General features: G+C 42.6%; 1 protein-coding gene across 1 annotated transcript in view; it reads left to right on the forward strand.

Moving 5' to 3' along the window:
* LOC121004011 (chloride channel CLIC-like protein 1) overlaps positions 1 to 26,528 on the forward strand; it is a 352,471-nt gene that overhangs the window by 202,473 nt on the left and 123,470 nt on the right. Inside the window, exon 2 of the mRNA XM_040436028.1 lies at positions 23,747 to 23,899. Coding sequence (XP_040291962.1) covers positions 23,747 to 23,899 — 153 coding nt within the window. The remainder of the gene's footprint in view (positions 1 to 23,746; positions 23,900 to 26,528) is intronic.

The raw sequence follows: 26,528 nt of genomic DNA on the forward strand, positions 1-26,528 counted from the left end.
AACTACAGAATCCGGGCAATAAATATTGAGTTTTGTTTGGCTGTTAACCCTTGCTTTGTTACTGGGAAATATGGATTAAAATGGAAAATTTGCCCAAAAATTTAAATTCTGAAATTTCATCTCCATTTGCCAATAACTCTTGTGGAACACCTAAAGGGTAAACAACGTCTGTAAAATCAGTTTTGAATACCTTGAGGGGTGTAGTTTCTTAGATGGGGTCACTTTTATGGAGTTTTATGGAGTTTCTACTCTAGGGTTGCATCAGGGGGGCTTCAAATGGGACATGGTGTCAAAAAAAACAGTCCAGCAAAATCTGCCTTCCAAAAACCGTATGGCATTCCTTTCCTTCTGCGCCGTGCCGTGTGCCCGTACAGTAGTTTACGACCATATATGGGGTGTTTCTGTAAACTACAGAATCAGAGCCATAAATATTGAGTTTGGTTTGGCTGTTAACCCTTGCTTTGTAACTGGAAAAAAAATTATTAAAATGGAAAATCTGCCAAAAAAGTGACATTTTGAAATTGTATCTCTATTTTCCATTAATTCTTGTGAAACACCTAAAGGGTTAACAAAGTGTGTAAAATTAGTTTTGAATACCATGAGGGGTGTAGTTTCTAGAATGGGGTCATTTTTGGGTAGTTTCTATTATGTAAGCCTCGCAAAGTGACTTCAGACCTGAACTGGCCCCTAAAAATTGGGTTTTTGAAAATTTGCTTCTAAAGTATGCAAGACTGCAGCCAAAGACAAAAAGGAGAAGGTGAGGACTGATAGTAAGCAGCTGTTGGTGGGCGATTCCATCATAAGAGGTGTGAAGTTTGAGGAGAATGGTGTTGTAAGATGTCTCCCTGGTGCTACCGCTAGCAGGGATAGACGACGGATCCTTAATATTGTTAGGCAAGCAAAACAGGAAAGGGAAGTGGATGTTATTGTCCATCTGGGGACAAACGATCTGGCTTGCAATGAGGTTTCAAAGGTGAAAGAAGCTTTTCACACACTTGGAAAGGATATACAGGAGGTTGCATCAACTGTTTCATTCTCTGTAGTTTTGCCTGTGCATAACCTTCAGCATGACAGGAAGATGCGCATTAAGGAATTCAATGTATGGCTTGGTGAATGGTGTATGAACCAAGGGTTTGGCTTTGTGTCTCATGTTATCTCTTGTTGGAATGGAAAAGAACTGTACAAGAAAGATGGTTTGCATCTTTCTCTCAAAGGAACGAATGTCCTCGGTGAACAGTTCCAAGTATTTGCTAAGAAGCATTTAACTAGGAAAGGGGGGCAAAAGAGTGATAATCCAGCAGTCCTACTGCCCCCCGGAACAATGCCAGAAGAGGCCAGTAGCACAAAGGTTAAGAAATGACAAGCTCAGATTCTTGTCTACAAATGCTCGCAGTCTAGGGAATAAGATCAATGAACTTGAGGCTATAATGGCATCTGAGAATATAGATGTAGTGGCTGTTACTGAGACGTGGTTCAAGGGGAGTAATGACTGGGATATATCAATACCAGGGTTCTCTCTATACAGGAAAGACAGAGAAGGCAAGAAGGGGGAGGGGTGTCCCTGTATGTGAAAGATAGCATACAATCTAATTTGATACAAGTTAGCAAGAACAATTTAGAGTCAGTTTGGGTTACCGTGCAGCTTGATAATCATAAGGTAACTCATGTAGGTGTGATATGTAGACCACCTAGCCAAGTCAAAGAATTAGATGATCTACTAGTTGAGGAAATAGCTAAAATGACATTGAAGGGGGAAGTTATCATTATGGGAGACTTCAATCTTCCTGATGTAAACTGGAAAACCAAAATAGCTAGTTCTGCCAGGAGTACAGATATTCTAAATTCCCTACTGGGATTATCTCTACAGCAAGTAGTCGAGGAGCCAACCCGGAAGGAGGCCATTTTAGATTTAGTATTCACAAATGGGAATTTGGTATATGATATTACTGTAGGGGAAAGCTTGGGATCTAGTGATCACCAGTCAGTGTGGTTTACTATAAGTACAGTGACTGAGTCACACCACACAAAAACAAAAGTTTTAGATTTTAGAAAAACAGACTTTTCTAAAATTAGATTAGTGGTATACGAGTCCCTATCAGATTGGAACAGTTTCATTGGAGTCCAGGAGAAATGGGACTACTTAAAAGAGGCACTATTGAAGGCAACAGAAAATTGCATTAGGCTTGTCAGTAAAAGCAAAAAAAGGAAAGGACCACTGTGGTACTCAGCAGAAGTGGCCAAAATCATTAAAAACAAAACGATAGCATTTAGGAATTATAAAAAAAAAAAAAAAGAGGATGACAGGCTAATTTACAAGATTAGGCAGAGAGAGGCCAAACAAGTTATAAGAGCTTCTAAAGCACAGACATAAGAGAAATTAGCTCAGTCAGGGAAAAAAGGCGATAAGGCATTCTTCAGATACATAAATGAAAAAAGGAAACTAAAACAAGGAATTACAAAATTAAAAACAAAAGGAAGGTATATGGAAGAAGATAAAGAACTAGCTGACTGCCTCAATGAATACTTCTGTTCAGTCTTTACGAAGGAAAATGAATGAAAAGGACCTCAGTTAGGAAAGAAGACTAATGAATCTTTTGATGCATGTGTCTTTACAAAGGAAGAGGTTCTAAGTCAGCTGTCTAAAATCAATACAAATAAGTCACAGGGGCCTGATGGGATACACCCAAAGCTATTAAAAGAGCTCAGCGGTGAACTAGCAAAACCATTAACAGATTTATTTAACCAATCACTGGCAACAGGAGTCGTCCCAGAAGATTGGAAATTAGCAAATGTTGTGCCGATTCACAAGAAAGGTAGTAGGGAGGAATCTGGCAACTATAGGCCAGTAAGCCTGACATCAATAGTGGGGAAATTAATGGAAACCATACTTAAGGAGAGGATTGTGGAACATCTAAAATCCCATGGATTGAAAGATGAAAAACAGCATGGGTTTACTTCAGGGAGATCATGTCAAACTAATCTTATTGATTTTTTTGATTGGGTGACTAAAACAATAGATGGCAGAGGTGCAGTAGACATCGCTTATCTAGACTTCAGTAAGGCTTTCGATACTGTCCCACACAGAAGGCTTATCAATAAATTGCAGTCTTTGGGCTTGGACTCCCATATTGTTGAATGTATTAGGCAGTGGCTAAGGGACAGGCAACAGAGGGTTGTAGTCAATGGAGTATATTCAGACCAAGGTCTTGTTACCAGTGGGGTACCTCAGGGATCTGTTCTGGGACCCATATTGTTTAATATCTTTATCAGCGAAATTGCAGAAGGCCTCGATGGTAAGGTGTGTCTTTTAGCTGATGACACAAAGATTTGTTACAGGGTTGATGTTCCTGGAGGGATACACCAAATGGAAAAGGATTTAGGAAAACTAGAGGAATGGTCAAAAATCTGGCAACTAAAATTTAATGTGGATAAGTGCAAAATAATGCACCTGGGGCGTAAAAACCCAAGAGCAGAATATAAAATCAGTGATACAGTCCTAACCTCAGTATCTGAGGAAAGGGATTTAGGGGTCATTATTTCAGAAGACTTAAAGGTAGGCAGACAATGTCATAGAGCAGCAGGAAATGCTAGCAGAATGCTTGGGTGTATGGATTGCAGGATAAAACTTACCAGGAAAGATTAAAGGACCTTAACATGTATAGCTTGGAAGAAAGACGAGACAGAGGGGATATGATAGAAACTTTTAAATACATAAAGGGAATCAACAAGGTAAAAGAGGAGAGAATATTTAAAAGAAGAAAAACTGCTACAAGAGGACATAGTTTTAAATTAGAGGGGCAAAGGTTTAAAAGTAATATCAGGAAGTATTATTTTACTGAGAGAGTAGTGGATGCATGGAATAGCCTTCCTGCAGAAGTGGTAGCTGCAAATACAGTGAAGGAGTTTAAGCATGCATGGGATAGGCATAAGGCCATCCTTCATATAAGATAGGGCCAGGGGCTATCCATAGTACTCAGTATATTGGGCAGACTAGATGGGCCAAATGGTTCTTATCTGCCGACACATTCTATGTTTCTATAAACTTCTAAACCTTGTAACATCCCCAAAAAATATATCATTCCCAAAATGATCCTAACATGAAGTAGACATATGGGGAATGTAAAGTAATAACTATTTTTGGAGGTATTACTATGTATTATAGAAGTAGAGAAATTTTAACTTGAAAATTTTTGGTAAATTTTTATATATTTTTTTACTTCATTTTACCAGTGTCATGAAGTACAATATGTGACGAAAAAACAATCTCAGAATGGCCTGGATAAGTCAAAGTGTTTAAGTTATCACCACTTAAAGTGACACTGGTCAGATTTGCAAAAAATGGCCTGGTCCTTAAGGTGAAATAAGGCTGTGTCCTAAAGGGGTTAAACTGATCTGCTTAGGTCATGCATGCTCAACCTGCGGCCCTCCAGCTGTTGCAAAACTACAACTCCCATCAAAACTACAACTCCCTCAACCTTCAGCTATCAGTCTGCAGAAGGACATGGTGGGAGTTGTAGTTTTACAACAGCTGGAGGGCTGCAGTTTGAGCATTCCTGGCATAGGTGACAAACAGCACACCGCCGCAGAGTTGTGACAGGGGATAAGGGACCAGACTGAGCTGTGTCTCTCGCCACTCAACCTACAACCAGGCATAGTTGTGTCTGATAATGGCCGTAACTTGGCGGCGGCTTTGGAGCTCGGCAAGCTTACGCATATACCATGCCTTGCCCTCGTGTTCAACCTAGTGGTTCAGCGGTTTCTCAAAGCAATACCCCAATTTGCCTGAGCTACTGGTGAAGGTGCGCCACATGTGTGCCTATTTCCGCTAGTCATCGATAGCTTCCGCTGGTCTGGCAACGCTTCTGCAGCAGCACTTGCAATTGGCAGCTCAACGACTGTTGTGCGACGTGAGCACGCGTTGGAACTCGACGTTCCACATGTTAGCCAGGCTTTGTGAGGAGCAGAGGGCAGTAGTGGAATACCAGCTTCAACATGGTCATTGCCTTTCCAGTCAGCTTCCGCTCTTCACAAGCGACGAGTGTGCATTGATGTCTGACCTCTGTGAGGTTTTACGCAACGTTGAGGAATCAACCCAGATGGTGAGCGGCAATAACGCTATTATCAGCTTAACCATCCCACTTCTGTTTCTACTTAAACGCTCGCTGCTCACAATTAAGGTGGACACTTTGCATGTGGAAGAGTTGGAAATGGGGGAAGAAAGTACACAGGGTGATAGCCAGACCACCCTCAGTTCGTCTTCTCAGTGAGAATTGGAGGAGGAGGTGGAGCAGGAGACGGTTGCCTCCGCTACAGAGGGTAGTACCCATGGAAGTTTTATTCCATCTGTTCAGCGTGGATGGGTAGAAGAGGAGGAAGAGGATAAGGAGATTGAGTGTCATCCTCCTGATGAGGACAGCGAAGTCTTGTCTGTTGGGACTCTGGCACACTTGGCTGACTTTGTTAGGCTGCCTTTCCTGTGACCCTCGCGTTGTACGCATTTTGGCCAACAACGATTACTGGTTGTTCACCCTCCTCGACCCTCGCTACAAAGAGAACTTCTTATCTCTCATTCCTGTGGTTGAGAGGATGAGCAAAATGGTGCAATACCAGAAGGTACTTGTGGAAAAATTGCTCCAAAGATTTCCAGCTGACAATGCTGGCTGCAGAGTCCTTGGCCAATCGAGGAGGGGAGACGAGGGAACACACAGCAGTTCCAACAGAGGCAGGGCAACACTCTCTAAGGGAATATAAGGTACAATTTCTGTTCAGATATTTAACCCTCTAGCGCTGCAAAATCCCGGACACAAGTGAGCAGAAAGTCCACACAATGAGATAGGAGAAAATGGATTGCGCTGCAGGAGAGTATGCTAAAATGGTTAAAGTCCAAAAATAAATTTTCTTTCTTATGTAAATCTTCGGTCAAATGGGTTCATCCATATATAACAAACACAACTGTGGTGTAGAAATCTGAAATAGAATAGAAACCGCACAATGGTGTAGTACTTCTAAAAAGGAGTATCACCTGGCCACAGGTTATACTCACAGGACTCAGATGATAATAAGCGTAAAAGACCGGCTCGGCACTTTCATCCACCCAGGAGCTGCACACCTCAGATGCCGTTCACTAGACCGCACGGACGAACAGGATCTTTAGCCGCTTGTAGGAAATCTTGCACAAGCACAAACTGGATCTCAAATTGGCAAGATATCACCAAACTTTACACTCTTCAAGGTCTCGGAGGAAGAATATCAACCAATGGTGAAGTACATACCACAGTGTTGGATAAAAAAGTATTTATTATACTCACAAACAAAGCAAGTTTTGGAGCAGATTAAAACAAGTACAAAGTGCTCGACCCGGGTTTCGCCATGATGCTTTGTCTGGGGCGTATGTTTCCTAAGTGCATACAGCTGAATATAAAGGATCCAGGGAACCTCCCTGTCACAGCCACTATCTCTGGCTGTGACCTTCCGTTCTTGCTCGTTCGGCGCTCCTCGCTGAAGTTCTGTTTCTCTGTATTATTTGTGGTTCTGTATGGGTTAACTCCCCTGTGCCTATTAGGAGTTAATCCTCTGTCTGCTCCATGGGTGTGGTCTCTCTGCTGCACCCATGGAACCTGTATATAAGGCTGAGTTTTCCTCAGTTCTGTGTCAGCTCTCCTGGTGTGTGTTGTCTTGTCCTGTCCTGCTCTGCTCCTGGTTTGTACTCTTTCTCCCATGCTGCTGACCCATGGGATCCGTGTCTGTCTGTCTGTGCTCTGTGGGTTTCCCTACTTGTTCATTTGCGTCCTTTTTCCTGTCTTTCTGTTCTGCCAGTTATGTTTTAGTTACTTTGTGTTTATTCTGATGTCTGTGTTCTGCAAGCCTTTGCAGCAGAGTGGCATGACAAGGCCATGCAGATTTCTACTGGTGGAGCAAGTCCTTCTCTGCTCATTGCCACTCTTGCTCCCTTGCATGAACTCCTGCTTGTGTTATTATTTGCCCTGTTTTGTATTTACCTGTCTGTTATGTTTGCCTATGTGCCGTCGGTACCTTCTGGTACCTGTTGTCCATTCGCTCCTGCTGTCACTGTCTAGGTCACGCTCCAGAGTGGACCCTGGCAACTTTCTGCGGCTAAGTCTAACCCTACCATCTAGGGCTCTAGTGAAAACCAGGAGTTGCTTAGTTACGCCCCTCTGGAGTATTACTAGACAGTGGCGCAGTGGGGGTTTTCTCCCACTGTGCTGACGGTACATAGAGCTCAAGTTTTGTCTGTGCTGCCTTCCCTGTTTTGTTTGTGCAATAAACTCTCTTATGTGTCTGTACCTGATTTCCATCCGTTTATTGCATGACAACGCGGTGGTCTCTCCTGGGACCTCCTACTCGTGACACTCCCCTGTTGGGCGTCATGAGACTTTTCAATTAAAATTTATTTTTATTTTTTCCCTAAAATATATATACACACATATGTATACTATCCTCCCCCGCACACAGACGGGTTGGAAACATAAAAGGTAGTCGCTAAAAATAAATATAAAATAAATAAAATCTAGTACAATCGTCTCCCTATCATAGACAACGCGGACCTATTATACAAACATCCTAGATTTAAACTATGCAAGCATTCACATTACATTCTACAGGGAGTGCAGAATTATTAGGCAAGTTGTATTTTTGAGGATTAATTTTATTATTGAACAACAACCATGTTCTCAATGAACCCAAAAAACTCATTAATATCAAAGCTGAATATTTTTGGAAGTAGTTTTTAGTTTGTTTTTAGCTATTTTAGGGGGATATCTGTGTGTGCAGGTGACTATTACTGTGCATAATTATTAGGCAACTTAACAAAAAACAAATATATACCCATTTCAATTATTTATTTTTACCAGTGAAACCAATATAACATCTCAACATTCACAAATATACATTTCTGACATTCAAAAACAAAACAAAAACAAATCAGTGACCAATATAGCCACTTTTCTTTGCAAGGACACTCAAAAGCCTGCCATCCATGGATTCTGTCAGTGTTTTGATCTGTTCACCATCAACATTGCGTGCAGCAGCAACCACAGCCTCCCAGACACTGTTCAGAGAGGTGTACTGTTTTCCCTCCTTGTAAATCTCACATTTGATGATGGACCACAGGTTCTCAATGGGGTTCAGATCAGGTGAACAAGGAGGCCATGTCATTAGATTTTCTTCTTTTATACCCTTTCTTGCCAGCCACGCTGTGGAGTACTTGGACGCGTGTGATGGAGCATTGTCCTGCATGAAAATCATGTTTTTCTTGAAGGATGCAGACTTCTTCCTGTACCACTGCTTGAAAAAGGTGTCTTCCAGAAACTGGCAGTAGGACTGGGAGTTGAGCTTGACTCCATCCTCAACCCGAAAAGGCCCCACAAGCTCATATTTGATGATACCAGCCCAAACCAGTACTCCACCTCCACCTTGCTGGCGTCTGAGTCGGACTGGAGCTCTCTGCCCTTTACCAATCCAGCCACGGGCCCATCCATCTGGCCCATCAAGACTCACTCTCATTTCATCAGTCCATAAAACCTTAGAAAAATCAGTCTTGAGATATTTCTTGGCCCAGTCTTGACGTTTCAGCTTGTGTGTCTTGTTCAGCGGTGGTCGTCTTTCAGCCTTTCTTACCTTGGCCATGTCTCTGAGTATTGCACACCTTGTGCTTTTGGGCACTCCAGTGATGTTGCAGCTCTGAAATATGGCCAAACTGGTGGCAAGTGGCATCTTGGCAGCTGCACGCTTGACTTTTCTCAGTTCATGGGCAGTTATTTTGCGCCTTGGTTTTTCCACATGCTTCTTGCGACCCTGTTGACTATTTTGAATGAAACGCTTGATTGTTCGATGATCACGCTTCAGAAGCTTTGCAATTTTAAGAGTGCTGCATCCCTCTGCAAGATATCTCACTATTTTTGACTTTTCTGAGCTTGTCAAGTCCTTCTTTTGACCCATTTTGCCAAAGGAAAGGAAGTTGCCTAATAATTATGCACACCTAATATAGGGTGTTGATGTCATTAGACCACACCCCTTCTCATTACAGAGATGCACATCACCTAATATTCTTAATTGGTAGTAGGCTTTCGAGCCTATACAGCTTGGAGTAAGACAACATGCATAAAAAGGATGATGTGGTCAAAATACTCATTTGCCTAATAATTCTGCACGCAGTGTATATTGAGTCCCTGGGGTTGAATGGTGTTTAATCCCAGGGGGCTTATTTTTACTGGTATTGAGTTGGTTCGCACCCCTATACGGGGAGGGGATTTTATTTCAATATTAAACAAAAGGGAGGTGGAGTGATGGTTTCATTAAACACCATTCAACCCCAGGGACTCAATATAGAATGTGATGTGAATGCTTGCATAGTTTAAATCTAGGATGTTTGTATAATAGGTCCGCGTTGTCTATGATAGGGAGACGATTGTACTAGATTTTATTTATTTTATATTTATTTTTAGCGACTACCTTTTATGTTTCCAACCCGTCAGATTTCTACACCTCAGTTGTGTTTGTTATATATGGATGAACCCATTTGACCGAAGATTTACATAAGAAAGACAATTTATTTTTGGACTTTAACCATTTTAGCATACTCTCCTGCAGCGCAATCCATTTTCTCCTACAACACTCTCTAAGGCCTGGGACAGTTTTATGACAACCTGCCAGCACCCTCAACCTGATGCGCGGCCTAGTGTCACAAGGAGGGAAATATTTTGAAAGATGGTGAAGGTGTACGTAGCAGACCGTGTCAGTGTCCTCATTGATCCTTGAGTGACTTACAACTATTGGGTGTCCAAGCTGGACACGTGGCATGAATTGGCGCTCTACGCCTTGGAGGTGCTGGCCTGCCCCTCCGCCAGCGTTTTGTCAGAGGGTGTATTTAGTGGTGCTGGCGGCATAATAACTGTCAACTGAAAATGCTGACCGGTTGACTCTTATAAAAATGAACAAGGCCTGGATTGTGCCTGACTTCTCTACTCCACCAGAGAAAAGCGGCTGAACATAAAGGCACTCTATATGTGGCTTTTATGGTGTATTGAATACACTGTATTCCCATGCACACCTTCCACCACTAAAAAGGGTATATGGTACAATCTCCCTTTTCTTGTCCTCCTCCTACTTCTCCATCATATCAACATGCTTATTAGGCTGCCCTTGCTTCTAATGTTTTAGAGGGTCAGCTCAGCAGCGGGCCCTCACCCATAATGTTTTAGAGGGTCACCAGCAGGCGCTCACCCATAATATTTTTGAGGGTCACCAGCAGGCCCTCAACCATAATGTTTTAGATGGTCAGCTCAGCAGCAGGCCCTCACCCACAAAATCTTTTAGATGGTCAGCTCAGCAGCAGGCCCTCACCCACAAAATCTTTTAGATGGTCAGCTCGGCAACAGGCCCTTACCCCTAATGTTTTAGATGGTCAGATCAGCAGCAGGCCCTCGCCCCTAATGTTTTAGAGGGTCACCAGCAGACCCTTGCTCCTAATGTTTTTGAGGGTCATCAGCAGGCCATCAATCCTAATTTTTCAAGGGTGTGTATGATACCCTCTTTTATATGTAATTAGGGGGTATTGGAGTGCCGGTTCCTTGTAATTTTTGGCAGTCCTTTCCCTTAGTGCATAGGCTTTGAGTGTAGGAGTCGCACTACCTGAACAATTGTACCACAATGTGAATATACAGGTTGTATCGGAGTGCCTCTTCCTTGTAATTTTTGGCAGCACTTGCATTTTATATACAAGTAAATATACAGGAAAGAATGTTTCCTAATTTTTCCTCTAAAATCGATTTTATCTTCAGTTTGGTGTGTATTATTGTCAGTCTGTAAAAGTGGCGTACTACTCAGACATCATTGTTCCCAGCAGCAACCTGAGAGTCCAAGATGCATCCAGACATCCTCCCCATGCTGTTCCCGAACCATTTCAGTGGTGTTTCCATCAATTTCTGACCTTTTCCTATGAACCAGACACCCGCCCCTCTTCAGAGCAGGGGGTGCCTGGTTTAATGCTCAGGTTCTCCCATTGACTTTTATTGTGCTCTACCGAGCACCCGAGCATCCCGAGGTGTTCTACTCGCACAACCGAGCACTTTTATAGTTCCATCTTTCAAATATATGATTCTATACATCATCACCTGGATAACCCGTGTAGTACTACAATTATGAAAACAAATAAAAATAATTCATAATGTCATATTTCATCACCATAATAGAGCAAAAAACACCAAAAACCTTACATGATAATCATAGAGCATGAAGCTTTATGAGATATATATGGGCCTTCACCGGAAAACAGTGAAAGAGAAAAGTGAGGGGAAAAAAAAATGCTAAAAAATAAATAAAATTTGAATAAATTATTACTAATAGAATAAATCAAAAAATGTATATAACACCACAATTGATCATGACATCATACATAATTGTGTAAACCTAAAACTACAGTCCATATTATAATAATAGATCCTCCAATCCATGTATTAGTAGGCAAAAATAAAAGTCTAAGGTATTTTGGGGAACGGTCTCGGGAGTATCTTCAAAGTGGCAGTGCTCTGGATCCCTTGAAAACCCATTCTAAAGTTCAATGTGCTCCTAATGCCAAAAAATTATATCCAATGTCAGATGTGATGACACAAATGAAACCTAAAAAACATGCAAATGGTCTCGAAAGTATCTTCAGAGTGACAGTGCTCATGATCCCTTGAAAACCCATTATATACACTGCGTGCAGAATTATTAGGCAAATGAGTATTTTGACCACATCATCCTCTTTATGCATGTTGTCTTACTCCAAGCTGTATAGGCTCGAAAGCCTACTACCAATTAAGCATATTAGGTGATGTGCATCTCTGTAATGACAAGGGGTGTGGTCTAATGACATCAACACCCTATATTAGGTGTGCATAATTATTAGGCAACTTCCTTTCCTTTGGCAAAATGGGTCAAAAGAAGGACTTGACAGGCTCAGAAAAGTCAAAAATAGTGAGATATCTTGCAGAGGGATGCAGCACTCTTAAAATTGCAAAGCTTCTGAAGCGTGATCATCGAACAATCAAGCGTTTCATTCAAAATAGTCAACAGGGTCGCAAGAAGCGTGTGGAAAAACCAAGGTGCAAAATAACTGCCCATGAACTGAGAAAAGTCAAGCGTGCAGCTGCCAAGATGCCACTTGCCACCAGTTTGGCCATATTTCAGAGCTGCAACATCACTGGAGTGCCCAAAAGCACAAGGTGTGCAATACTCAGAGACATGGCCAAGGTAAGAAAGGCTGAAAGACGACCACCACTGAACAAGACACACAAGCTGAAACGTCAAGACTGGGCCAAGAAATATCTTAAGACTGATTTTTCTAAGGTTTTATGGACTGATGAAATGAGAGTGAGTCTTGATGGGCCAGATGGATGGGCCCGTGGCTGGATTGGTAAAGGGCAGAGAGCTCCAGTCCGACTCAGACGCCAGCAAGGTGGAGGTGGAGTACTGGTTTGGGCTGGTATCATCAAAGATGAGCTTGTGGGGCCTTTTCGGGTTGAGGATGGAGTCAAGCTCAACTCCCAGTCCTACTGCCAGTTTCTGGAAGACACCTTCTTCAAGAAGTGGTACAGGAAGAAGTCTGCATCCTTCAAGAAAAACATGATTTTCATGCAGGACAATGCTCCATCACACGCGTCCAAGTACTCCACAGCGTGGCTGGCAAGAAAGGGTATAAAAGAAGAAAATCTAATGACATGGCCTCCTTGTTAACCTGATCTGAACCCCATTGAGAACCTGTGGTTCATCATCAAATGTGAGATTTACAAGGAGGGAAAACAGTACACCTCTCTGAACAGTGTCTGGGAGGCTGTGGTTGCTGCTGCACGCAATGTTGATGGTGAACAGATCAAAACACTGACAGAATCCATGGATGGCATGCTTTTGAGTGTCCTTGCAAAGAAAGGTGGCTATATTGGTCACTGATTTGTTTTTGTTTTGTTTTTGAATGTCAGAAATGTATATTTGTGAATGTTGAGATGTTATATTGGTTTCACTGGTAAAAATAAATAATTGAAATGGGTATATATTTGTTTTTTGTTAAGTTGCCTAATAATTATGCACAGTAATAGTCACCTGCACACACAGATATCCCCCTAAAATAGCTAAAACTAAAAACAAACTAAAAACTACTTCCAAAAATATTCAGCTTTGATATTAATGAGTTTTTTGGGTTCATTGAGAACATGGTTGTTGTTCAATAATAAAATTAATCCTCAAAAATACAACTTGCCTAATAATTCTGCACTCCCTGTAACGCCAAGAAAATGTATCTGTGAGGAATATGGATTATCATTTATTGGCAGCCCTGATTGTCATTTGATTCACCTTTTGGCATGTACACAGACAGTGTACATGCAAAATATATTCTCACCCCCCCCCCCCCCCCCCTGCCCAGCCATCTGATGTTAGCTATCAAGGGAGGAAGCCCCAGGGGGTCCAGGCTTCAAGGAGGTCCCAGGAGGATAAAGTCACACCTCAACTAGCCAGGTTGGAGGCAAGCTAATCCTGCAGGAAAACACCCAGCAGGAGGTCTCAGCCCTTGCCCAGGATCAATGATACCTCCCAGACATGTTGGCACCTACATTTCATAAGGAATTATGAATCGTCCATCCATTCCAGGCATAATTCGGTTATCTTTTTGCGATCCTGGGACAAAGCTAAACATCCACGTGGTCCTGTCTTGATGCTAGGATAGAGAAAAACACAAGGATCCATAACCAGTGAAGTGGTAGAAACAACACCGGGATTGAGAGGCGAGCGCCAAACTTCTAATCTAATATCGTATACGATGGAGAATAAATGTGATGTACATATAAGTGATGTATATATAAAGTAATAGTAGATGGATAGATGAATACCCCTCTAGATAAGCGAACAAGACGGACAAATATAGTATTGTTTATCGTAGATTCTTAATGGTAATAATACCAGATTGTATTCACTATAATTAAATATAGTTAAAACTGGACAAAAACCCCAGAATCTAGATATGCCCCAATAGAAGAGATGTCCCAATGGAGGTCAAGGGAAATACATATATTTATATATATATATATATATATATATATATATATATATATATATATATATGGAAAATATATAAAAACAAGTAGTAAGAACAAAGAACTTTTCCACTCACTTCACAAGGGGGGGTCGCCTCCAGGATAAACTCAAGACACCTGAGGTGATTCCCCCTGATCCGAGATCGTTCGTAGAATGGTAGAGATCTAGGTAAGTGGACCAAATCTGCAGTGAGGATGGAAGCAGCAGCCGGATCTTTAACTTCATGAAATCTCTCTTTATTGGAAATAAAACAAGCTCAACGCGTTTCGGGGGGCCTTATAATACCCCCCTTCCTCAGGAGCAAATAGGGGAGGTGAATGATAATCTACAGAGATATATATATACACACTCACCTAAAGAATTATTAGGAACACCTGTTCTATTTCTCATTAATGAAATTATCTAGTCAACCAATCACATGGCAGTTGCTTCAATGCATTTAGGGGGGTGGTCCTGGTCAAGACAATCTCCTAAACTCCAAACTGAATGTCAGAATGGGAAAGAAAGGTGATTTAAGCAATTTTGAGCGCGGCATGGTTGTTGGTGCCAGACGGGCCGGTCTGAGTATTTCACAATCTGCTCAGTTACTGGGATTTTCACGCACAACCATTTCTAGGGTTTACAAAGAATAGTGTGAAAAGGGAAAAACATCCAGTATGCGGCAGTCCTGTGGGCAAAAATGCCTTGTGGGTGCTAGAGGTCAGAGGAGAATGGCCCGACTGACTCAAGCTGATAGAAGAGCAACGTTGACTGAAATAACCACTCGTTACAACCGAGGTATGCAGCAAAGCATTTGTGAAGCCACAGCATGCACAACCTTGAGGCGGATGGGCTACAACAGCAGAAGACCCCACCGGGTACCACTCAGCTCCACTACAAATAGGAAAAAGAGGCTACAATTTGCACGAGCTCACCAAAATTGGACTGTTGAAGACTGGTAAAATGTTGCCTGGTCTGATGAGTCTCGATTTCTGTTGAGACATTCAAATGGTAGAGTCCGAATTTGGCGTAAACAGAATGAGAACATGTATCCATCCTCTAATGGCTACTTCCAGCAGGATAATGCACCATGTCACAAAGCTCGAATCATTTCAAATTGGTTTCTTGAACATGACAATGAGTTCACTGTACTAAAATGGCCCCCACAGTCACCAGATCTCAACCCAATAGAGCATCTTTGGGATGTGGTGGAAGCTTCGTGCCCTGGATGTGCATCCCTCAAATCTCCATCAACTGCAAGATGCTATCCTAGCATTCTTTAGAAATGTTGGCCCATATTGATATCAGCACCTTGTTGAATCAATGCCACGTAGAATTAAGGCAGTTCTGAAGGCAAAAGGGGGTCCAACACCGTATTAGTATGGTGTTCCTAATAATTCTTTAGGTGAGTGTATATATATGTATTTCCCTTGACCTCCATTGGGACATATCTTCTATTGGGGCATACCTAGATTCTGGGGTTTTTGTCCAGTTTTAACTATATTTAATTATAGTGAATACAATCTGGTATTATTACCATTAAGAATCTACGATAAACAATATTATATTTGTCCGTCTTGTTCGCTTATCTAGAGGGGTATTCATCTATCCATCTACTATTACTTTATATACACTCACCTAAAGAATTATTAGGAACACCATACTAATACCATGTTGGACCCCCTTTTGCCTTCAGAACTGCCTTAATTCTACGTGGCATTGATTCAACAAGGTGCTGATAGCATTCTTTAGAAATGTTGGCCCATATTGATAGGATAGCATCTTGCAGTTGATGGAGATTTGAGGGATGCACATCCAGGGCACGAAGCTCCCGTTCCACCACATCCCAAAGATGCTCTATTGGGTTGAGATCTGGTGACTGTGGGGGCCATTTTAGTACAGTAATTGCTCAGGTACAATGCTCAGGTAGCCCGTGGCATTTAAACGATGCCCAATTGGCACTAAGGGGCCTAAAGTGTGCCCAGAAAACATCCCCCACACCATTACACCACAGTGGTAACAAGGCATGATGGATACATGTTCTCATTCTGTTTACGCCAAATTCGGACTCTACCATTTAAATGTCTCAACAGAAATCGAGACTCATCAGACCAGGCAACATTTTTCCAGTCTTCAACAGTCCAATTTTGGTGAGCTCGCGCAAATTGTAGCCTCTTTTTCCTATTTGTAGGGGAGATGAGTGGTACCCGGTGGGGTCTTCTGCTGTTGTAGCCCATCCGCCTCAAGGTTGTGCGTGTTGTGGCTTCACAAATGCTTTGCTGCATACCTCGGTTGTAACGAGTGGTTATTTCAGTCAACGTTGCTCTTCTATCAGCTTGAATCAGTCGGCCCATTCTCCTCTGACCTCTAGCATCCACAAGGCATTTTTGCCCACAGGACTGCCGCATACTGGATGTTTTTCCCTTTTCACACCATTCTTTATAAACCCTAGAAATGGTTGTGCGGGAAAATCCCAGTAACTGAGCAGATTGTGAAATACTCAGACCGGCCCGTCTGGCACCAACAACCATGCCACGCTCAAAATTGCTTAAATCACCTTTCTTTCCCATTCTGACATTCAGTTTGGAGTTCAGGAGATTGTCTTGACCAGGACCACACCCCTAAATGCATTGAAGCAACTGCCATGTGATTGGTTGACTAGATAATTGCATTAATGAGAAATAGAACAGGTGTTCCTAATAATTCTTTAGGTGAGTGTATATCACTTATATGCACATCACATTTATTCTCCATCGTATATGATATTAGATTAGAAGTTTGGCGCTCGCCTCTCCTTCCCGGTGTTGTTTCTACCACTTCACTGGTTATGGATCCTCTTGTTTTTCTCTATTCTGTTTCATTGACTTAGTGTTAAACTCCGTTGACACTGATTTGAGCAGCCTTCTTCTCCTCTGTGATTCTATATTCCTCTCTTCACATCACCACAGTCCTGTTGGCGCCCTTTTCTCCACCTCTTCAGGGGCATTCAGTTGATCCCTAGATAGAGTTGGGATAACCTCGTCTCTTTTTTTTCTTTTTTACGTTTCTGACTTGATGCTAGGATGCATGTGAGGGGAGATATACATATCTCCCCACAGAAACCAAATAACGGTACCATGCTTGGACTCTAGTTGTAGCCGGAACCCAGGCGGATCAATTGGGCCCGGAACCATCTTCCTGCGACATTCTGGTCTGGGGCTATAAGCCCTAAGGGGTTTTATGGGTCATTTGCTGCCAGCACCAGAGAAGGAGGGGTGGACCCTTCCCATTGGCGGGGCAGGGAGGGGAGCGGCCAGTTACAGGTCATAAGCCCATGCAAGCCAGCGGGCGGTGTTTTTTCTTAAGTAAGTAACATCATGCCAATGTGTTTGGAGAGACCAGGAACCAGCTGACATCACTGCCCCCGCGTGACTGCAGCCAAGGACTATTCTACCCTCATAACCCAAAGGAACTTTCATCTACCCGGTAACTGACTGACTGACCTGTATCTGTAACCTCAGACCACTGTATATTTTCTCTGTGTATATTGTGTTATATCTAGTGTGCCCGTAAGGCGATTAAATATATAATTTAATCTTGTGCTATCTTGATAACGAATCCCCACGTCCGTGTTTCGGCCTCGTTATAAGCTACTGCGCATTGGTTTCTCACCCTAAATTATCCCGTTAGCGGAACGGGCTTATATCAAACGAGAAGCAGGTGGCAGATTATCCAAGCTGAGAAAGATGTTTCATTGCGGCAGTGAAAGGGCTCTCTCAGCTTGTTGCCTCTCTGTACCAGCGTGGACAAGAGGTGTCTGTGTAAACTGTACCAAGCTGACCTTACCTGCTCCTCTGGAGGGCGTAACATCACGCGTTGAGTAACAAGTGACCATACTGCGTCTTGTGAGCTTGACATAGGTGACGTCAAGCGGGCACGAGGCGTGGTATCCGCCACATATGGGTGGCAGCAGTGGGATCGAGATACTTGTGTCTGTGTGTGAGAGTGTGGGACCCATACTCCCAGACACTAAGGACTACCAGCAGTAGCTTTTGCCACTGGAGTCTTAAGATCAGCTCAACACTAGACAGTCTGAGTGCAAATACAATAAGGTGTGTGTGCATCAGGTTGAAAATTGTACCAAGCTGACCTTACCTGCTCCTCTGGAGGGCATAAAGTCATGCTTTGGGTAACAAGTGACCATACTGCGTCTCGTGAGCTCGGCGTAGGTTACGTCAAGCAGGCACGAGGTCTGGTATTCGTCACAGTATCTAATGCCAAATGTGACGACACAAATAATACCTAAAAATACAAACAACAAATTAGTGATAAAATAAAACCAAAACAACAAAAACAAAGTTAATGTGCATAATATCCCGTGAAAGTAAGTTCTTCATTTAGACCAAATGGTGTAAGAGAGCCCAGGTTAAAAATTCACCTGGATTCAGACTTCAGTAATTGTTGTAATCTGCGTGCTCCCCTAATGTTGCTACAGATGGGATCCAACCCCGCAATCCTAAGACCACTATGCCTACCTTTATGATGTTCCAGAAAATAAGATGCCACCGACGTCAGGGGTTTATCCTTCTTGAACTTATCCCGTGATGCCAAACCCATATTGGAGAGATGTTGCTGTATCCTCTTGCGTAATTCCTGTGTTGTCTGTCCAATGTAGATCTTCCCACAAAGGCATAACAGAGCGTATACCACATTTCTAGCGCAACGATTCACATAGTTCTTTAGTGCAATCTTCTTCTGATTGCAATAACCACAAGAGTATGTGCCTCTCAATCTCGTACCTCCCTCAGTTATAACAGTTGGACGTTGGAAGTGGCTCCGCACCAATTTGTTCTTCAGGTTAGGTGCTCTGCGGGCAACAATTCTCGGTTTGGTATCAATATATGGAGTAAGTCTCTTCTCCGAAGAAAGTAAAAACCAATGTGTGCCCAAAAGCTTATACAGGTCAGTCCATTAATTGTTATATCCTGGGTCGAGGTTAAAACAAACCAAGACGACTTGATCCCTTGGAAAAACAATAAGCCTGTGAGATGGCTTTTTTAGGGTATCCTCTCTTCCCGAAGCCTTTCTAAAGTCCGTCGTAGACAAGCAATTTCGACAATGTCTTAGGAACTGGCCCTTTGGTATTCCTTTCCTAAGATCAATTGGATGGAAGCTGCTGTAGTGAAGTAAACTATTAGTAGCCGTATTCTTGCGAAACAAGGATGTTGCAATATGGAGACCATCTATTCGAACATTCAAGTCCAACAAACTTACCAAAAAGGTATGATGGGCCGGGTCACCTGTCAGGGATCTTGCCAAAAAGTACTTTGTGGCAGTGATGCCATCCATATGTGATATGTTGGAGTATAACGATTCCACGTCACATGTAACCAATAAAGTATTTGTAAGATGGTATCATGTAAATTTCCAATCAAATGCATAGAATCACGGACATAAGACTTCAAACCTAAAATATAAGGTTGAAAAAAAAAATTCCAAATAAATACAGGCCTGTTCACAAAGCCTACCAATTCCAGCTACAATAGGACGGCCAGGAGGGTTCGTTAGACTTATGTACCTTTGGAAACGTAGAAGGTGGGAATGATAGGGTGGCAAACCTCTAAAAACTGGATTTCTCTCTTTGTGATGATATTCATATTTAGAGCTGTAGTTAGAAGTTTATCAAGTTTCTTCTTAAATACTGTAGTCGGATCTGAGGGCAATGAAGTATAGAACAATCTATTATTCAGTTGCCTTTTCGCTTTACAAATATACAGATCAATATCCCACAGAACGACATTCCCACCTTTATGCGCTTCCTTGATAACAAATGATGTGTTCTGTTGTAATTTCTGAATCGTGATAAGATTCACCTTCCTCAAGTTTCTACTATACAGTTGTGGCCAAAAGTTTTGAGAATGACACAAATATTAGTTTTCACAAAGTTTGCTGCTAAACTGCTTTTAGATCTTTGTTTCAGTTGTTTCTGTGATGTAGTGAAATATAATTACACGCACTTCATACGTTTCAAAGGCTTTTATCGACAATTACATGACATTTATGCAAAGAGTCAGTATTTGCAGTGTTGGCCCTTCTTTTCAGGACCTCTGCAATTCGACTGGGCATGCTCTCAATCAACTTCTGGGTCAATTCCTGACTGATACCAACCCATTATTTCATAATCACTTCTTGGAGTTTGTCAGAATTAGTGGGTTTTTGTTTGTCCACCCGCCTCTTGAGGATTGACCACAAGTTTCTGAACCCCCCAGTAAGGCAAAACTGTGCACATTTCAGAGTGGTCTTTTATTGTGGGAAGTCTAAGGCACACCTGTGCAATATTCATGCTGTCTAATCAGCACCTTGATATTCCACACCTGTGAGGTGGGATGGATTATCTCGGCAACACAGATTTAGACAGATTTGTGAACAATATTTGAGAGTAATGGGTCTTTTGTGTATGTAGAAAATGTTTCAGATCTTTGAGTTCAGCTCATGCAAAATGGGAGCAAAACCGAAAGTGTTTGTTTATATTTTTGTTCAGTGTATATAATTTTTTTTTTCAATAATATTTTCTTTTATTATTTATATATATATGCGCATATATATTGGTGTACGGATGTTAATCATGTGGTGTATATTGAGTCTCTATTGTGATATATAATTTTTATTTTTTTTATTTTTATGGTTTTCTTTCTATTATGGCTAACTGGTTATTGGTATGGGGGGTTTCTGATAGAAAAATATTGTATTGATTAAGGTATCCTCCCTCCTCCATCTTTTGTTTATGTTGGAACGCACGCTGGCAGGCATACTCCGGATTTAGAGCATGCGCACATGGTGTTCGGTGATGCGCTTCCGGTCTTTGGAACGCACCGCGGACTTACTTCCGGCTGTGCGCCATTTTGCACATGTGCCAATGGTTCTCTTGGGACACCGATTTAAACTAGATGGCGCCATCGTGTAAAGATGTAAGGATATGGGTCCTGCACCAGGAACATTAGTGTGGTTTTGCCACACACACCCTTGATACACACCCTCTTGCTACACACACCCTCTCTACACACACCCTTGCTTCTAACAGGTGATACTCATTTATTTTTAACAGGTGACACTCATTTACTCATTATGGATTCATGTATTTATACTGGGCACATTTGCTCTGACTTATGGATCACTGAGGAAGCCAGTTTGACCTGGCGATACGTGTGGGGCGTATTTTGACCTACACACCATGCTTGCTGATTGTCTTATATGATAAGTATTGCAGTTTTTAGTGCTCTATTTGTGTATAATGTATAATTTTTGGCGGCATACGTATGTTTCTACCTAGAAACTGGTTGTTGTAGGCATGTGTGTTGGACATACAGTATGTTTAGTCCACACACTGTACTGTATTTGTATACAATGATTTTAATGTTTGGGCTTTGTGTTTTCTAATAAATTTATATATTTTTATAATTAAAGGTGCAGCCTTGTATATGGTGTTTGTCTACATAATATAAAAAAATTGTCATTGCCTTATCCCTAAACGTTCAAACAGTGAATGCTGTAGAAGAAAAAAAATTCTCAATGCCAGAATTGCCAATTTTTTATCACTTCACCTTCCAAAAATTTAATGATCAAAAGTTTTATGTAACCCAAAATGTTTGCAATAAAATCTACAGCCTGCAAAAGAAAGCGCTCCGCTAACACTGTCGATGAAAGTTATGGGTGTCAGAATATGGCGATACTATATAAATTTGTTATCTCCACCCAGAATAATGTTCACCTCATTTTTACCGCACAGTGAATGCAATAAAAGGAAAACCCTATAAATAGTTAGAATTTTTTCCCTTTCTACCCCACAAATATTATTTTTAGCCATTTCTCAATGCGTTATATGGAACATTAAATGGATCCATTAAAAAATACAACTCATCCCACAAAAAGCAAGCCCTAATATGGCTGTCACAGAAAGATAAAGAAGTAATGGCTTTTAGAAGGTGGGGAAGAAAGCAAAAATGAAGAGACGAAAAATGCCTGAGGCACCAAAGAAGTTATTCTGTTTACAGAAGAGATAATGCCGTCACATGATAACACTGACTGGACAAGGTTAAACGCAGATTTAAAATGCACAATTATGGGCAGATTATGGGACCGAATATAACTATGAACGCTTGTTTCCAATAATCTGCCTCGTTAATATGCTGCCGATTAACCAACGACTGAGTACGTTCATCAGGTTAAATGATCTGTCATGCGGCATATTAAATCATTGTTTCTGGGCAGCAGACTGTGCTGTGTAAATAGCGATCTGCTGCTTAGAAACAATAAATCTGTATGAGGAAGGCCGATGGCAGTAGCCATTACTGATTGCTGCATGTAACTGCAGCTGTTTCCTCCACTGACGAGCAGGCAGTTATTGGGAAAGAACAGTCCCTTTCCAATAATCACCTGCTCCTCCAGCAGCTGTACGGTAAATGCGCCTTAGCAGTGGTACAAAACACACCAAAATGGTAAAAAAATAAAATAAATGCTTTGCATTTTGTCCCTCTGCTGATTTTCTATGTGATGTAACAACATGCAATATGAATGAATACATTTCCATGTAAAGAAAGTAATTTGAGGTAAGTAAATACCAGACATAACCTAAACATACAGCTATATATGAGGGTATGAAATGTAGTGTTGGTATTATATATAGATAATATAGGAGCACATCTTCCTGAGCCAAGAGAAGAGTGGATTAAAAGCCTCCCTATTAGGGCAGAATACACATAAAATATCACAGCATCTATTGAAGAATCTGGAAGGGCCCATATTTTTTACAAACTTATCAGCGAGAATTGAAAAGTCCATTTACAGAAGTATTAGAACATCAAAGGGGAATAGATGTATACAGCATCCACTGAACAAACATCCACCACCATTCCGATGGTCCTCTGCTGGTCTCTACTTCCTGGTGCCTCTCAACACTCAAGAAATCCCTGCTCAGCCAATCACTGGCGGCTCACCACTGCCAAAAATGACTGTTGGAGCTGGCATTTCCTGCATATGGAGAGGCTTGTATTTCATGAGTGACCCATTTATCTCAATGACTGATTTGGAGCACATAAAGATGTATATCATAAACATTTAAAGTTGGCCTGAGTGAGAATGGTGCAACAAAAACTCTTTGTACGCACCTCTTTATGAAGTCCATCTCCCCTCGGTGCATGTATGGGGGCTAGACTGAGTCTGAAGACACAGCATCCGGGCACCACATACAATTGGAGCATCTGGAGGGCTGCTATGGTGGGAGAAAGCATTACCTCCATGCACTGCGCAAAAGATTTGCTAGCTTTTCTGGGAGTCCTGGAGGTCTCCCTTATTTCCAGGAGCCTCCAGACATTCGAGGAGTGTCCACAGTTAGTATTGTTTGTTGTCACCAGGCTTTTACCACCATTAGGTTTGGCAAGTATAATATAAAGTGTTATGAAATTAAACTTCTCATAATTTGGACTTCTTTAGATATCTGCCTATTCTGGAGCTACAGCTCCCAAGTGTATTTAACATTTTATCTATGTCTATATATTTTATGCAAATTGTAAAACTGCAACTCTCAGCATGCCTTAACACCTGCTGGTTACCAAGGCATGCTGACTCATGGCAGATAGTGTCTGCAGACTACACAACTGTTAGGTGTTGAGAGAATAACCGATTTCTGTGTTTCTTTGCTTAGGGGTATGCTAGGAGTTGCTACCAGCAAGATCTGTCCTTCTGGGAAACTCTGAAGGTATGGTTGTCCTGGAATTTCTCTTGGGACAGTGACTCCTGTGAGAGTTACTACAAGGCTTTGATGGTGGATCCTTTATGGGAAGTGACACCACTTATGGTAAGTAAAGAGTGTGTATCATGTACTAAACGGGGGATTCTGATAGGTGTCTTTAAGAGGATTTTCCAAGACTTTTATACTGATGACTTATCCTCTAGATCGGACATCAGTATCTGATCGGAGAGGATCCAACACCCAGGATCCCTGCCGATCAGCTGTTTGAGAAGGCACCAGTGCTCCTGTGAGCACCCCGCTCATTTCTTAGCTCACCAAGCACAGCGCTGTACATTGTATAGCAGCTGTGCTTGGTATCGCGCTCAGCCCTATACACTTCAATGGGGCTGAGCTACACATAGGCCATGTGACTGATGACCATGTCACATGGCCTAGGCTAAGCTGCAAGAAGGCTGGAGCTACTGCAAGCATTGGTGCCTTCTCAAACAGCTGATCAGTGGCGGTCCAGGGTTTTGAACTCCCACCAATCAGATACTGATGAGTAGAGTTGAGCGAACCCGAACTGTAAAGTTCGGGTTCGTACCTAACTTTAGGTTTTTCGGCACCCGAACCCGAACATTTACGTAAAAGTTTGGGTTCGGTGTTCGGCGCTTTCTTGGCGCTTTTTGAAAGGCTGCATAGCAGCCAATCAACAAGCGTCATACTACTTGCCCCAAAAGGCCATCACAGCCATGCCTACTATTGGCATGGCTGTGATTGGCCAACTGCAGCATGTGACACAGCCTCTATTTAAGCTGGAGTCACGTAGCGCCGCCCGTCACTCTGCTCGGATTAGTGTAGGGAGAGGCTGCAGCTGCTGTAAGGGAGAGATCAGGGAGAAATATTCTTAAGAACTGGCATTTTTCTCAGCGATCTACATCAAATGTTTTTTGTGGGTGCAGTGCACAATTTTTCTAAGCCTGCACTGAGCCAACTACTGCTACTGCTGAAAACAAACTTTTTTATCAGCAGCCATTTTATGCAACGTTAGTGCACCAGCACTATCTATCTGCATGTCTGCTAGTCCATAAATACAGCGTTTTGCTTACTGTGCTTAAAAAAACCTTTTTTTTCATATAGTGCACATCTGTGATTACACGTGCATAGGTGACTGTCACATTTAGGCCACAAATACGGCTATTAGGATACTGTGGTGAAAAATACCCTTTTTTTCATTTACTGCACATCTGTGATTACATGTGCATAGGTGACTGTCACATTTAGGCCCCAAATACGGCTATTAGGTTACTGTTGTTAAAAAAATACCTTTTTTTATATATACTGCACATCTGTGATTACACGTGCATAGGTGACTGTCACATTTAGGCCACAAATACCGCTGTCATATAAAGTTGAAAAAATTTTTTTTAGTGCAATACCCTACATCAGGGAACTATGAGGCAAACATCTAATAAGGGACGCGGTCGTGGTGGTGTTGGTGGAGCCTCTGGTGCAGGGAGAGGACGTGGTCGTTCTGCCACAGCTACACATCCTTCTGAACCTACTACCTCAGGTCCCAGTAGCCGCCAGAATCTACAGCGATATTTGGTCGGGCCTAATGCCGTACTAAGGATGGTAAGGCCTGAGCAAGTACAGGCGCTAGTCAATTGGGTGGCCGACAGTGGATCCAGCACGTTCACATTATCTCCCACCCAGTCTTCTGCAGAAAGTGCACAGGTGGCGCCTGAAACCCATGCCCATCAGGCTGTCACATCACCCCCGTGCATATCGGGGAACCTGTCTGAGCCTCAAGTCATGCAGCAGTCTCTTATGCTGTTTGAAGACTCTGCTGGCAGGGTTTCCCAAGGGCATCCACCTAGCCCTTCCCCAGGGGTGGAAGACATAGAATGCACTGACTCACAACCACTTATGTTTCCTGATGAGGACATAGGAATACCACCTCAGCACGTGTCTGATGATGACGAAACACAGGTGCCAACTGCTGCGTCTTTCTGCAGAGTGCAGACCGAAAAGGAGGTCAGGGAGCAGGGTGCAAAAGCAGAGCAGCCGTCGCCAAAACAGTTCGCCTGCTACTGGCCACCGTCCCCAGGGACCGAGCACACCAAAGGCAGCTTCAAGGAGTTCCCTGGCATGGCACTTCTTCACACAATGTGCTGACGACAAGACCCGAGTGGTTTGCACGCTGTGCCATCAGAGCCTGAAGCGAGGCATTAACGTTCTGAGCCTTAGCACAACCTGCATGACCAGGCATCTACATGCGAGACACGGGCTGCAGTGGAGTAAGCACCTTCAAAACCAAGAAAGGGCTCAGGCCCCTCTTGCTCCCTCTTCTGCTGCTGCCTCTTCCTCCGCCTCTAGAGGAACGTTGGCACCTGCCGCCCATCAAACAGAGGATGTGCCAGCAACAACACCACCTCCGTCACCAAGCATCTACACCATGTCACACGGAAGCGTTCAGCTCTTCATCTCACAAACCTTTGAGAGAAAGCTTAAATTCCCACCTAGCCACCCTCGATCCCTGGCCCTGAATGCCAGCATTTCTAAACTTCTGGCCTTTGAAATGCTGTCATTCAGGCTGGTGGAGACGGACAGCTTCAAACAGCTCATGTCGCTTGCTGTCCCACAGTACGTCATTCCCAGCCGCCACTACTTCTCCAGGAGAGCCGTGCCCTCCCTGCACAACCAAGTATTGGATAAAATCAAGTGTGCACTGCGCAACGCCATCTGTGGCAAG

The sequence above is a fragment of the Bufo bufo genome, chromosome 6 (genome assembly GCF_905171765.1).
Source record: "Bufo bufo chromosome 6, aBufBuf1.1, whole genome shotgun sequence".
In the NCBI taxonomy this organism is placed as follows: Eukaryota; Metazoa; Chordata; class Amphibia; order Anura; family Bufonidae; genus Bufo; species Bufo bufo.